This window comes from Rhinatrema bivittatum, chromosome 8 (assembly GCF_901001135.1).
Source record: "Rhinatrema bivittatum chromosome 8, aRhiBiv1.1, whole genome shotgun sequence".
Lineage (NCBI taxonomy): Eukaryota > Metazoa > Chordata > Amphibia > Gymnophiona > Rhinatrematidae > Rhinatrema > Rhinatrema bivittatum.
This window is the reverse complement of record NC_042622.1, coordinates 247,495,998-247,510,326: the sequence shown is the minus strand read 5'-3', so window position 1 is coordinate 247,510,326 and position 14,329 is coordinate 247,495,998. Positions and strand designations below refer to the sequence as shown.

General features: G+C 43.6%; 1 protein-coding gene across 1 annotated transcript in view; it reads left to right on the top strand.

Moving 5' to 3' along the window:
• Positions 1-14,329, top strand: part of LOC115098133 (AP-1 complex subunit mu-1-like) — a 237,217-nt gene that overhangs the window by 103,928 nt on the left and 118,960 nt on the right. The window contains 2 exon segments of the mRNA XM_029614489.1: positions 2,908-3,050; positions 3,673-3,744. Of these exon segments, the coding sequence (XP_029470349.1) occupies positions 2,908-3,050; positions 3,673-3,744 (215 nt within the window).

Here is a 14,329-nt window from a genome sequence, read left to right as displayed (position 1 = left end):
AGCTTCCCTAATTTCTCTTAGCATTTCACTGTCCATCTCACCATCTTGACCAGGTGGTTGGTAGTATACCCCTATCACTATAGACTTCCCCGACACACAAGGGATTTCTAACCATAAAGATTCAATTTTGTATTGAGTCTCATGCAGGATGTTTATCCTGTTGGACTCTATGCCATCCCGGACATAAAGCGCCACACCTTCTCCCGGGTGCTCCTCTCTGTCATTGTGATATAATTTGTACCCCGGTATAGCACTGTCCCATTGGTTATCCTCTTTCCACCATGTCTCTGAGATGCCAATTAAGTCTGTCATCATTTACTGCTATACATTCTAATTCTCCCATCTTACTTCTTAGATTTCTGGCATTAGCATACAAACATTTCAAAGTTTGTTTTTTGTTTGTATTTTCATTCTGCTTTTTAATTGATAGGGATAAGCTAGAATTTTTTAGCTCAGGTGAGTTTTTAGTTACAGGCACTTGGACTACTTTTCTTATTAATGGAACCTCACTGTTGGGATGCCCTAATTCTAATGCATCATTAGTATCCTGTGAAGATACCTCTCTCCGAACCATGCGCTGCTGAGCGACTGTTGTCTTTCCCCTTTGTTCTAGTTTAAAAGCTGCTCTATCTCCTTTTTAAAGGAGGACATATTGTAAGTGATATGTTTCCTTCATATAAAATCTTATAAATGCATACTTTTAATTGTGTAGGGGGGAGAGGGGAGAAATGCAAGGCTATAAGATTCACCTAGGGCACCTAGCACGCTTGCACTGGCTGTGCCGGTAAGAAGCTTTTTACTGAACAGGAACTTTTAATAACACCCTAGAATTTGTTGTTAAGACTATTCAGTTCTAAAAATAAAATGCTGTGTTTCTGGTATGAGTGGCAATGATAGGTGCCTTTCTGGCAAAGAGTAGCATAACTGACTGGTTTGTGCGATCTGAGTAGTGAAACTGAAGAATCATATCTCTTCTGGTTTTTTTTTTTCTTTTTTTCTTTCTGGTGTTTTATAGGAGAAAGTGGGATTGGGCCGTCTTACATATGAAGATAAAGTTGCTCTGGTCCCAGCCTTCTGTAGCCCATAGATAGGTAGAAGTACTTTTTCTCAGTAGTATATTAGGCACTAGGACTCTAAACTGTAACATTCCTGTATTCACTTTCACCATTATCCTGTGTTTATCCTTTGCACAGGTGCTATCCTTCTCTCTATTGAGTTAATAATTATGTATAACTGGCCTCTGGCTGTTGTCTAAGCAAACACCTAAATGGCATGTGGAGGAGGGGAGAAGCTCCTGGGACATCTGCTGTAATGCTCAAGCTTGTATTGGAAGGCATGCTTGAATACACAATTGTAAAGTTTGGCTTTTGTGAGCAGTCACTTCTACAGTTTGAGAACATATTTGAGAACTGCTTGCAATAATCCAAGGACATAATTCTTAAGTGAATTATTCCGTATTATTCAAGACCAGTCCAGAAAAGATCCCAGTTCCAGAGTTGGAGCGAGGCAGGAAAGGTATTTGATTGTATTGTATGAATCTCAAGAAAGAAGGTACTTTCTGGCCCATCTTGGACTTGAAGCATGTCTACAATGTGTTGCAGGTGTGTCAGTTCTGAATGGAAAACTCTGAAGTTCATGAGGATGGCATGAATTGTGGGTGTAGGTTTTTATTTTTTATGTCCTAGATTTAATGGAATGCAAAAATATGCTTCCTATCAGGAGGGACAATTCAGTTCCTGCACTTTGATTCTTTGGGGGTTACTTCAGTTCTAGTCATTGCTGTTCAATTTGGCTAAGGCCCCAAGAACCTCCTTGAAAGTGATGTTTGTCGTGGCAGTGGCTTTGCACTGGGAAGGCATTTTAGTGCATCTACCACAGGTCTTGCAGGAGCTGGGCTGTGTGGTGAATTTTGCGTAAAGCAATCTGGAGCCCATTCAATTTTTTGAGTATCTGGGTAGCCGCTTTAGACCCACAGAAGAGACGGGCACATAATGGAAAGAATTCTTAAGACTTTGGGTCAAGTGTAAAATCTGATGTCGAAACTGGGGATGATGAAATAAATCAAATACTTTGCTGGTTTCTGCTCTGACTCTGGAACTGGGATGATCACTCCCATCTTTTCTGGACTGGTCTGGCAGGACTTATAGGAAATTAGCAGGTAAGACTAAATTTCACTATTTCTGCCACTGAAAGCAACCCATGCCTACTTCTGTCAAAAATGAAATTGGACACCAGGTGATTGTTTCTGTATTGTTGCATGTTTGTGAACTTCACTGTGAAAAGGAAGTCCCACTCCTTTTAGATCACATAATTGCTTCCCAGTTACGTGCAGGTGGAAGATAAAAGGGGAAAACGTTTAAAAGTAATAATCTTTCTTGATATTTAGTTTGTAGCAGGTTAAAGAGCAGTCACTTATACAGTTGTCTCTAAAGTTAACCTTAGTTGGCTTACTTGTCAATAAATATATTATACTGCATAAAATAGCTTGACTCCTTTTGTTAAATAATTAGGTAGAATTGGACCGTGTGTATTTTAGAATAAATGAACTCTTCGGTCCCCCCACAATAAAGAAATTATACCCTAAGCAGACAAAAGAATAAAAATGGTTTCCTTGTTTGTCACAGCCTAATGAGCTTCATCCTGGACCCTGAGTAAGTCTTGCTTGTTATTTAGAAATGGAGACGTTTCTGAGAAAATTCTTCCTGATGGGAAGGTAGTAGGAACCAAAACAGTGATGGAACTCAGGTATGCCTGGGACAGATAGTGAGGTTGCTGGTGAAAAACATCAGGGATCTCATGCCATAGTAGGCAGAGACAACTGGGCACACTGGAAGAACCACAATGGACTTAACTATGTTACTGTGTTTGTTTTTAAGTGTATTTGATGCTAAGGGTTTCTTTAAACAGGTGGAAAAAGTAAGTCTGTGGAGTTAGAGGATGTGAAATTTCACCAGTGCGTCCGTCTCTCCCGTTTTGAAAATGACAGGACAATTTCTTTCATCCCTCCTGATGGAGAGTTTGAGCTCATGTCATATCGCCTAAATACCCACGTAAGTTTGGGCTGTACACACTAAATCCATTTTTCCCCAGTATTGCTTTTTAATGAACTATGCCATCATATGAGTAAATGGTGCTTATTTCTCACCTCTCTCTCTGATTTGCTGGAAAGAAAAGACCTGTTTAACTTGTTAGAACTTATTTTCCTGTTATACAAATTTTATCGATTTTTGGCTCTACCACTCCTTGTTTTCAGCCCTAGCCCAGTGCCAGCCGCTTCCTTGTTTGTTCTGAATGGCACGCTTGATTTTCATGTGATGAGGAACTATGGGTCTTCTGGATTTTGTTCTTGATTCTTTCCACCTGCTCTAGAAAAAGATATGCCACAGCAAAACAGCTGCAACTGAGAGAGTGCAAGAGCCGCCTCTAGAGTTTGATTCCCATTTTAGATTCCAAAAAAAAAAAGCATTTGCTGCTCCTGTGTGGGTGCTGTCTCCACAGTACTCTCAATTCCAGCTGATTTGAGTCCCAGGTCAAAATTTGGGTGTCTTGTATGATACTAAATCTTATCACAGAATACTGCTCTTGTGTTTAGACTACAGAACCCTCATAAACAATGTGTAGTAATATGTAAGTTTTGCTTGATTTTATAATCTATCACACATTCTTTAATAGGTGAAACCACTGATCTGGATTGAGTCTGTTATTGAGAAGCATTCCCACAGTCGGATAGAATACATGATCAAGGTCAGTTCTACATAGTTCACCCCACAAATGCACCCTAACCTCCAGTAATGCCTCTGTTTTGCATAAAATTAATAAAAAAAAACAAACAAAAAAACTTTATTTCATTAGAATTGGGAAGTCCTCAAATATAATTGGTTGAAGTGGTGTGTAAAATGCAGCCCACAGTTCATAATGAGACTTTTTCCTATTCCGTGTCCATAGGGAGGAAAGATTAGAAAATCCAGTCCTGTACCGGACAGTGTCACAGGTCAGACTGAAGCCAGCCTCAGCAAGGCCTGCTGAACACCCAAGACTGCTCTGCATCTATCCTATTAAAGATGCCATATGAGAGAGTGGTATGTGTGGTATTGGAGGTCATGTGATGCACTGCTAGTGAGAGGGCACAAGCAGGAGAGGCTCTCCCAATTCATGAAGAATATCCTGTTCAAAATCTACATTTTGGCAGATTAAAGTCTTCAAAATGAGTAAAAATGGTAAAAAGAAATCTTTATCAGCTGTCTGGGTTGAAAAGGCTGCAGAACTGCAGCAGGTTAGTAAAGCTACAGAGTGAAAAGAATAGCCAGGAGGCAGGCCTTCATTTCAGACGAGGAGTGGCCAATGCTGGATACTACAAAGACTCTTCAAAGGATGTTAGAATATTTTTCTGAGAAATTTACCTCCAGCATAAACAGCAAGTTGGGGGTGGTGATTGAAAAGGTCGCCTCGGTATCATCGGTGAGGGAAAACGTGCATGTTGAAGAAATGGCTGGCCACGTGGAGGACCTGGAATATCCTTGAGGCATGAAAAAAATGGACACTCTAGAACGAAGGCTGATGATCACGAAAGCCAAGCTAAGTGATAGGGAGAACCAGGGCTCATGGGAAAACCTTAGAATTGTCATCTTTACTGAGCAGGAAGAGAGCACAAATGCTATGGTCTCAAAATGGCTGCCGGAGGCACTTGTCCTAGAAGCGAAGGGGAATATCAAATTAGAGCAGGTGCATCAGATGCTGGCTCCACCTCCTTCTGAGGGAGGTAGGCCCCCAGCTGTGATTAAGTTTCATAATTTATGGTGACAGAACGAATGCTAAACAGTAAAACTGCTGTGGGAAGTGTATTATAAACAGCATCACCTTTTTTTTCCCCTCTGACTTCTTGCAGGTGCTGCAGAAAAAGCATGTGAGCTTCATAGAGATTAAAAAGACTCTGAGGCAAAGAGGCATCTCATATGCTATGCTCTACCTGGCATGCTTAAAGATTGTGGTAGATAATAAATCCCACTTTTTTGATGCGGTGGAGGAAGTGTGAGATTTTTATGCAGCAAAGCAGCAGCAGTACCTGCCAACCCTATGAGAGAGAATGAGCCACAATGAAGAATATCATTAATGGCTTGAGAACTTGGGATCAGTGAAAAGATCCTCGCGGTAGAATGCTGATCACTTTTTAGAATTTGGATCGGGGGGAAACATATAAATGACGGCAGAAGAAAACCAAATGGTCCATCCAATCTGCCCAGCAAGCTTTCACTTTTTATTCCCCCCATACGTCTGTTACTCTTGTCCCTTGTAAGTGACTTTTTTGTTCTATTTCCCTTCCACCCCTGCCATCGACCTAGCCTGAGACTCTGCTTTTGCCCAATCCCAGCAGTATGGACAGAGCTAGGGAAAGATGTCTCTCTTTTTTTTTTTTTTTTTAAACTATAATTATGCTTTTCTTTTTTGTTTCTCGTTACTTTCTTTATCATGGCTGACAAGTCTGCTTATTTAGAAGGCTTTTTCCTATTTTTGGCCATTCGTGGGAGAGCTGTTACTGTGGCTTGAAAGAATATGTTCGTTTTTTTTCCTTTTTTTTTTTTTTTTCAGTATGCGGCATATCCTAGTTTAGACCATTTATCTTGATTTTTATGGTGACCAACCGTGTTGTATTTTTTTGTTTTTGAGTAGTGTGAACTCCTCTAGCAGGTGTTACATGCTGATATGGATGACTGGAAATGGGAACATTCTGTGCCTGCCTCTGTGGTCCTTTTTAGATACTACCAGACCATTTGTCTTTTGGTATTAAGTGAGCAAGTATGAAAGTTTTGGATCTTATTGTTGATGCTGGGTGTCTGGCCAGCCAAGAATATTTTATATGGGATACAGACGTTCATGGGTTTTTTTTTTGTTTGTTTGTTGTTTTTTTTAAATTTAACTTTTATTGATACATTTTTGTTCAACATTGCATACATTATAGTAAGCAAAAGGCATAATCTCCCGGACATTCATTTTTAAGTGTTTTTTTTTTTCTTTTTTTAATGGGCATGAGTGGACATAACATAAAATGCCATACTGGGTCAGACCAAGGGTCCATCAAGCCCAGCATCCTGTTTCCAACAGTGGCCAATCCAGGCCATAAGAACCTGGCAAGTACCCAAAAACTAAGTCTATTCCATGTAACCATTGCTAATGGCAGTGGCTATTCTCTAAGTGAACTCAATAGCAGGTAATGGACTTCTCCTCCAAGAACTTATCCAATCCTTTTTTAAACACAGCTATACTAACTGCATGAACCACATTCTCTGGCAACAAATTCCAGAGTTTAATTGTGCGTTGAGTAAAAAAGAACTTTCTCCAATTAGTTTTAAATGTGCCCCATGCTAACTTCATGGAGTGTCCCCTAGTCTTTCTACTGTCCGAAAGAGTAAATAACCGATTCACATCTACCCGTTCTAGACCTCTCATGATTTTAAACACCTCTATCATATCCCCCCTCAGTCGTCTCTTCTCCAAGCTGAAAAGTCCTAACCTCTTTAGTCTTTCCTCATAGGGGAGTTGTTCCATTCCCCTTATCATTTTGGTAGCCCTTCTCTGTACCTTCTCCATCGCAATTATATCTTTTTTTGAGATGCGGCGACCAGAATTGTACACAGTATTCAAGGTGCGGTCTCACCATGGAGCGATACAGAGGCATTATGACATTTTCCGTTTTATTCATCATTCCTTTTCTAATAATTCCCAACATTCTGTTTGCTTTTTTGACTGCCGCAGCACACTGAACCGACGATTTCAATGTGTTATCCACTATGACACCTAGATCTTTCTTGGGTTGTAGCACCTAATATGGAACCCAACATCGTGTAATTATAGCATGGGTTATTTTTCCCTATATGCATCACCTTGCACTTATCCACATTAAATTTCATCTGCCATTTGGATGCCCAATTTTCCAGTCTCACAAGGTCTTCCTGCAATTTATCACAATCTGCTTGTGATTTAACTACTCTGAACAATTTTGTGTCATCTGCAAATTTGATTATCTCACTCGTCGTATTTCTTTCCAGATCATTTATAAATATATTGAACAGTAAGGGTCCCAATACAGATCCCTGAGGCACTCCACTGTCCACTCCCTTCCACTGAGAAAATTGCCCATTTAATCCTACTCTCGGTTTCCTGTCTTTTAGCCAGTTTGCAATCCATGAAAGGACATCGCCACCTATCCCATGACTTTTTACTTTTCCTAGAAGCCTCTCATGAGGAACTTTGTCAAACGCCTTCTGAAAATCCAAGTATACTATATCTACTGGTTCACCTTTATCCACATGTTTATTAACTCCTTCAAAAATGTGAAGCAGATTTGTGAGGCAAGACTTGCCCTGGGTAAAGCCATGCTGGAGCTGGAGATTCAGCTCTTAATCAGGTTTATATGTTTGGTTAGGCCCGGGTTTGTCAGGAGCTGTAACCTCAGGGCCATAGAGATGCCACCGAGTTGAAGTAACATAGAAATCCCACTGAAACCTGAGTGAGGTTGCGGAGGAGATGTATACATGGTTAATAGCTATGCTGTGTTGATTCCAGCACATTTTGAGATGCCATTCAGCTTTCCTCATGTGGAATTTCATCATGGGTACTAAGATCGCTGCAATCATGTGTCCTAACATCTCCATAAAATCTCACTGATTGACTTTTCAAAACTTTCTCGACAGTTTTCATGACTTTCTTAGAAGCTTTATATTCAGTTTCGCCCCTATAAATTCTCTCATCTGAGAGAGTTCTATATTTGATTATTCCCAATTGATCAAAAATCCTAGTGATTATAGGCCATTTGATACTAAGAGTGTATTTTCTTTCACTCCCTTGTAAGATGTACTTGAGATCAACCAATTATCTAGAGAAGGAAAGAATGTTCTCAACCTATTTTTGTTTCATGGCACACCTGACCTGGGACACTTCGTTGTGGCACATCACCCACTTCCCCATCATTACTTTTTCTCTTCCTTCTCACCCTACTCCTTGGTATCATCACCACCTCCCTTCTCTCTTCCCCAGCAACATAATTCCAGGGGAGAGGCAAGATTATCTTCTTCCCTTATCTATCCCCCATCCCCCTGGCATCATCACCTTCCCTCTCCTACCATCTCTTCCCCCTCTCTTGTATTATCACCTTCCCTGGCTTTCACTCCCTGGCATCAACATCACCTTCGTTCTCTACCACCTTATCTCTGGAGGTGAGGGAGCATGAGTCAGTGCTTTGTACCTCTGGCACATGATCCCTTGGTGGGGGGCAGGCCTCTTGGCTTCGCCCACCGATGGCCGCTCATCACATCGGACTGGTGGGTCCTTGCCATCATTCGCCAGGGGTATCGACTGAACTTCAGAGAAGTCCCGACAGACTTTCCCCCATGTCCATCGTGGGGTTTGTCCATCCTGCAGAATATACTTCTAACGGAACTCTCTGCTGTTCTAGCGGGAACAGTAGAACCCATTCCCTGTTGTCAGCAAGGGCAGGGGTTTTATTTGAGGTACTTCCTGATACCAAAGAGAACTGGGGTCCTACGCCTCATTCTCGATCTCAGAGCCTTGAACAAATTCGTCCACAGGGAAAAGTTCAAGATGGTCTCTCTGGGCACCCTGATACCACTTCTCAGGAGAGGAGACTCACTCTATTCCCTTGATCTCAGACGCCTATGCTCACATTGCCATCATCCCGAGGCACAGGAAGTACCTCCGCTTTGCGGTGGGTCAGGCTCACTACTGCTACAGAGTACTGCCGTTTGGCTTCTCTTCAGCTCCTCAAGTTTTCACCAAGTGCCTGGCAGTGGTTGCAGTGCACCTCAGATATCCGGGGGGGGGTGTAGTACATGTGATCCCCTGCCTAGATGACTGGTTGGTCAAAAGCAATTCCTGTGAAGGAGCATTGAGCGCTTTGACCCTTCCCATGCAGGTGCTGCACTTTCTGGGATTTGTTATCAACTACCCAAAGTTCAACCTTTGCCTGTCTCCCCAGCTGGACTACATAGGAGTCAGGCTGGACACGACTCAGGCGAGGGCATTTTTGCCCCACGATCAGGCTCTCGCTAGCAATCTTGGAGAGCGGCAGTCAGCAGGTAACTGCTCGTCTACTTCTTAGATTGCCTGGCCACATGGCAGCTTCTGTCCATGTCACCCCCTTGGTCTGCCTCTGCATGCGCAGGACACAATGCAGTGACAGCAGGCATCCCAGGACCTCGGAATTCATGCCTCCATTCATGCAGCCTCTGAAGATTTCCCTTTCCTGGTGGGAGAATCTCTCCAATCTGGAACAAGGGGTTCCTTTCCAACCTGCGCTACCTCAAGTAGTCCTTACCTCCGATGCCTCCCCCCACAGCTGGTGGGTACATGTGTATGGACTCCACACAAAAAGGAACTGGACAACTCAGGAAGCTCGGTACCAGATAAACTTCCTGGAACTTCAGACGATCCACTATGCTGTTTGGGCATTTCAGGATTGTCTTTTCCACAAAACAGTCCTGATTCAGACAGACAAGTAGCAATGTGGTATATCAACAAGCAGGGAGGCGGTGCAGATCTGGGCTTGGGTTCTGTTGTGGAGTATGTCCCTACGAGCAACGTTACCTGGCTGGGGTATTCATCGTATTGGCAGACTACCTGAGCCGCTCTTTCTAGCTGCACAAATGGTTCTTAAATCTGGCAGTAGCAGCCCAGATTTTTCACTTGTGGGGAACTCCGGATGTGCATCTCTCCGCCTCCCCCTACAATTGTAAAGTGAGCAACTTCTGCTTCCTTTTCAGGATGGATGGACACCCAGCCTCAGACACCTTTGCCCTCCATTGGGGCACAGGTCTCCTCTACGCGTATCCTTCTATTCCGCTTCTCATGAGGACTCTCTTGAAGCTTCAATGGGACCAGGGGACAATGATTCTAATGGTGCCATACTGGTCCAGGCAAGTCTGGTTCCCTCTCCTCCAAGATTTGTCAATAAGGACTCCCATCAGCCTGGGGACTGTGCTCGACCTGATAACTCAGGACCGGGGCACGCTGTGCCATCCAAACCTCTGGGCGTTGGCCTTGACAGCTTAGATGTCCTTCAGCCCTGAACCTGTCTGATAATGTGTCCCAGGTGCTGGTGGCCTCCAGGAAGCCTTCCACCAGGAAGTCTTATAAGTTGAAGTGTGAGAAGTTCTTGGCCTGTTGTGGGGAACAGGACTTAGAATCCATTCACTTGCCCAGTGCTGAGATTTCTGGACTACCTGTGGCACCTTTCCGAGATTGGGCTCAAAACCACCTCAGGGTCCATTTGACTGCGGTCAGTGCTTACCATAGTGAGGTTGCTGGCACTCCCATCTCGGTTCAGCCCATAGTGGGTCGCGTTATGCGGGGTCTGCTTCAGCTAAAGCCCCCCTGTTGTGTCATGGGATCTCAACATTGTGTTGACGCGGCTTATGTGTCCTCCTTTTGAGCCTATGTGCTCCTGTGAGCTGAAATTCTTCATCTGGGAAATCTTTTTCCTGGTGGCGGTTACTTCTGCTTGTAGGGTAAGCGAGCTTCAGGCCTTGGTTACGTACCCACCCTACATAAAATTCTTTCATGAACATGTGGTTCTGCGTACGCATTCCAAGTTCCTGCTAAAGGTCATGACTGATGTGAAGTGAAAATCAATCAGTCCATTGTGTTGACCACCATATTTTCGAAGCGCCATTCCCACCAAGGGGAACAGGCTCTTGCATACTTGGATTGCAAAACAGCTCTGGCCTTCTACTTAGAATGCTCATCAGGCCACCCAGTTGTTCATATTTTTTGACAAGAACAGAATGGGGGTTGCAGGCAAACAGACCTTATCCAACTGGCTAGCAGACTACATCTCATTCAGCTATGCACAGTTCGGACTTCATCTAGACGGCCGACTTAAGGCTCACTCTGTGAGGGCTATGGCGGTGTCAGTGGTCCTCATCAAATCTGCAGGGCTGCAATGTGGAGCTCCCTGCACACATTCGCCACCCATTACTGCTTGGACAAGGATGGTTGACAAGGCGGTAGATTTGGCCAATCTGTCCTGCCCAATCTCTTCCAGATCTAAACCCAATGCTTCCTACCAGAAGCCCCCTGGAAGTTGAAATCAAGCTGTTTCCCTATCGCCCAACAGTACCGCAGTTGTTGTCGTGCCCGTTGGCACCTTGTTCGGTACCTGTTGGTCTTAGTTGTTGCCGGGACCAGCCTGGAGCTTGGTATTCACCTATCTGTGAGGACTATCCTCTTGCTTGTCCTAGGAGAAAGCCAATTGCTTACATGTAACAGGTTTTCTCCTAGACAGCAGGAGGTTAGTTCTCAGGAAACCCACCCGTCACCCCGCAGAGTTGGTTTCTCCTTAGTTTTTGTTGTTTTTTTGCTCGTATTTTTCTATGTTACGAGACTGAAGGGGGATCTTGCGTGGACACTCGGATAGTGACATGCTGGGCATGCTTAGTGTGCCAGTCAAAGCTTCTAGAAACTTTGACAAAAGTTTTCCATGCCAGGCTCCATCTGATGTCACCCATCTGTGAGGACTAACATCCTGCTGTCCTAGGAGACCACCTGGTACAGGTAAGCAACTGTGCTTTCTGCCCCTTCCCCAGTGGAAGATGTGGAAGTAATTTATCAAAAGCTTTGTGTTTTGAGTTAAGGCTGGTTGGATTGTCTTTGTTGTCCATGTCCCCTACTCCATGGTCTTAGTTGTTGCAGAGGTTGTTGGAGCTATAACTGAAGCTATAAGGCCTTTGCCTGTAGTACTGATATGGATTGTATCTGTGTCTCAGGTAGTAGCTGAATGGTTTCTTGTAATAACATTTCTGAAACCTTCTTTGTGATGGTTGGTAGATACTATAAAGTCATTGCAGGGCGATGCAGACTCTCCAGGCTGTGGTATCAGACAATATCAGTAGCCTTTTGACTGAAAAGGCTGTCTCCTAAACAAGGAACAAGAGCTATGTTTTTAGTTATATTTTTCCTCAAGCCTGAAGTCTATTACCGGGCCAGTCTTCTCATTGCTATTGAGACTGCTTCTGTGCAAGAAGAAAGTGATACACTGACCTGGTGAGATGCTTTGCACATTCTTCCACTTCATACATGTGAGCAAGAATTGCTGTCTTCTCCTGGATAATCCTACCCTTCAACAAACTCCTTAACTTTTTGATGTGCATTATAAGAATACTGTACCATTTGCAGCTGATGTGCTGCAATTCTGGATTGCAGCATTGCCGCTTGAAATTGCCTTCCTGCCCATTGTATCTATAAATCAAGGTTCCTTTGGAATTGTGGAATGGTTTTTGTTTTCTTTGATTTTTTTTTTTCAAAGCCGATTCTACCACTAGGGAATCATGAAGTAGTTGGCCTTAAAATTCTCTGAGCATTACTGTACCCTGTATTTTGCCTCCATATTCTTAATTATGGGCTGGCCTGAGAAAGGTGTATGCCAAGTCTGCATTTGAAGATCTAGTAGTTTTATGAATTGGTACATTCTTTGCTTTTTTTTTTTGGCTGAATTTATTTCAAACCTCCCCAGTATATCCTCTTCGGTTAAGTCCAATTCCTCTAGACTAAATGGGACCTTTTTTTTTTTTTAACAAATGCAGGATATATGCAGATCCTCTTGGAGGTGTTGTAATCATTTGGGACTCTGATCAGGGAGTATTTTCAAGTCTTTGAACTGAGAAATGATAGATTTTTGTCCTGCAGAAGCCATTGAATTTTCATGATCTGAAATGATTGCGGCCTGTTTGGATTTTGTGTATCCAAATGGTTAAACTTTGAGGCTCTTTGACTTACAGGAAATGCTAAATCATGATAATCATGATCCTTGTCTGATGGCAGACATACACTTTTTAATAAACTCTTCCCATATTTTTCTAGATGCAGTCCAGGAGTTAATTGATCTGGAATGGAGTGTGCCAGAGGCGTCTGTTAAAGGGGATGCATTTTGGCGGTTTATATCCCTTGGAGGCCAGAGAGCAGTTGTGTTTCCCTAGGGTAGAATCCTCAGTGTGTTGTCATGAAACATACCACCTTCCCGATAGTGAGGTGCGGAACTGAAGGATGCTGAGGATTGAGGCTATCTTAAAGCAAGCCTTTGAGGCTGTGACAATGAGCTTGCAAATTGCTTCTTGTTGCGTCTTGGTAGCTTGGGCTACCTTGATTCTTTATAAAGAATCTAGTGGTGCTAGATCCGATCTCGGACCTATGATAGAACAGAGGGCCGCCTTCTTGACTGATATGGGCTGTGACTTGGTACGCACAGCCACCAGAGGAACTGATTTAGTTATTGCAGCCAGGTGGCAGCTCTGGCTGTGCAACTGGTCCGCAGATACTATTTCAAAATCCAGTCTTACTGAGCTGCCCTTTAAAAGCTCATTTTTGTTTGGCAGTGAATTGGAAAAAATGGCAAGTATATGGGGAGACACCCAGGTCTCTCGATTTCCAGAGGGCAAGAAACCCGTTGCCTGTTCTTTTTGGGCGACTGGCCGCTCTCGAGACTACTGACGTTTTTCGACTTTACAGGTGAGGGTCTTCCCAGAGGTCCCATCCCTTCTGCAGTTCTCTGTACTTTTGCTGTTGGGAAGCTCGAAAGGATACGGGATCTGGACATGGAGCCTCTGTCTTCCCAATGAATATTTGTGGACTCACCTGGTGGTGCAGGTGATAAATGGTTACCTATCCTGCTTTTATCACAGGTGGGTCCGGATTACTTCAGATCAATGGGTTATTGAAGTAATTCAGGACGGGTATGCTCTAGAATTCCTTCACATTCCTCCAGATGCCTTCATGGTGTCTACATGCAACTCCCCTCAGAAGAGGGTAGAAATGAAAGTGATATTACAACAGCTGTTGAATTTGAAAGCAGTGATTCCCGTTCCTGAATCGCAGCAAAGTATGGGCCGTTAATCCATTAATTTTATTGAGCCCAAGAAGAAAAAGTGGTTTTGGATCTCAAGGGCATCAGCCGACATCTACGAGTTGTGCATTTCAGGATGGAAACAGTGGATCTGTTTGAGCTGGGGAGTACCTCATGTCTGTGGATCTGATGGAGGCGTATCTGCATATTTCCATTTGGCAGAAACATCAGCGGTTCCTCCGATTTGCTATCCTGGATCATCACCACCAGTTTCAGGCCTTGCCTTTTGGACTAGCCACAGTGCCTAGTACCTTTTGCAAGGTCATGGTGGTGGTAGCGGCGGCCCTTTTCAAGGAGGGTATTCTAGTTCACCCCTATCTGGATGACTGGTTGATTTGAGCCAAGATTGTGGAAGTGTGTCTTTGCGCTTCCCGCAGGGTGGTTTCCTTGCTACAGGAACTAGACTGAGTGGTAAATCTGGCC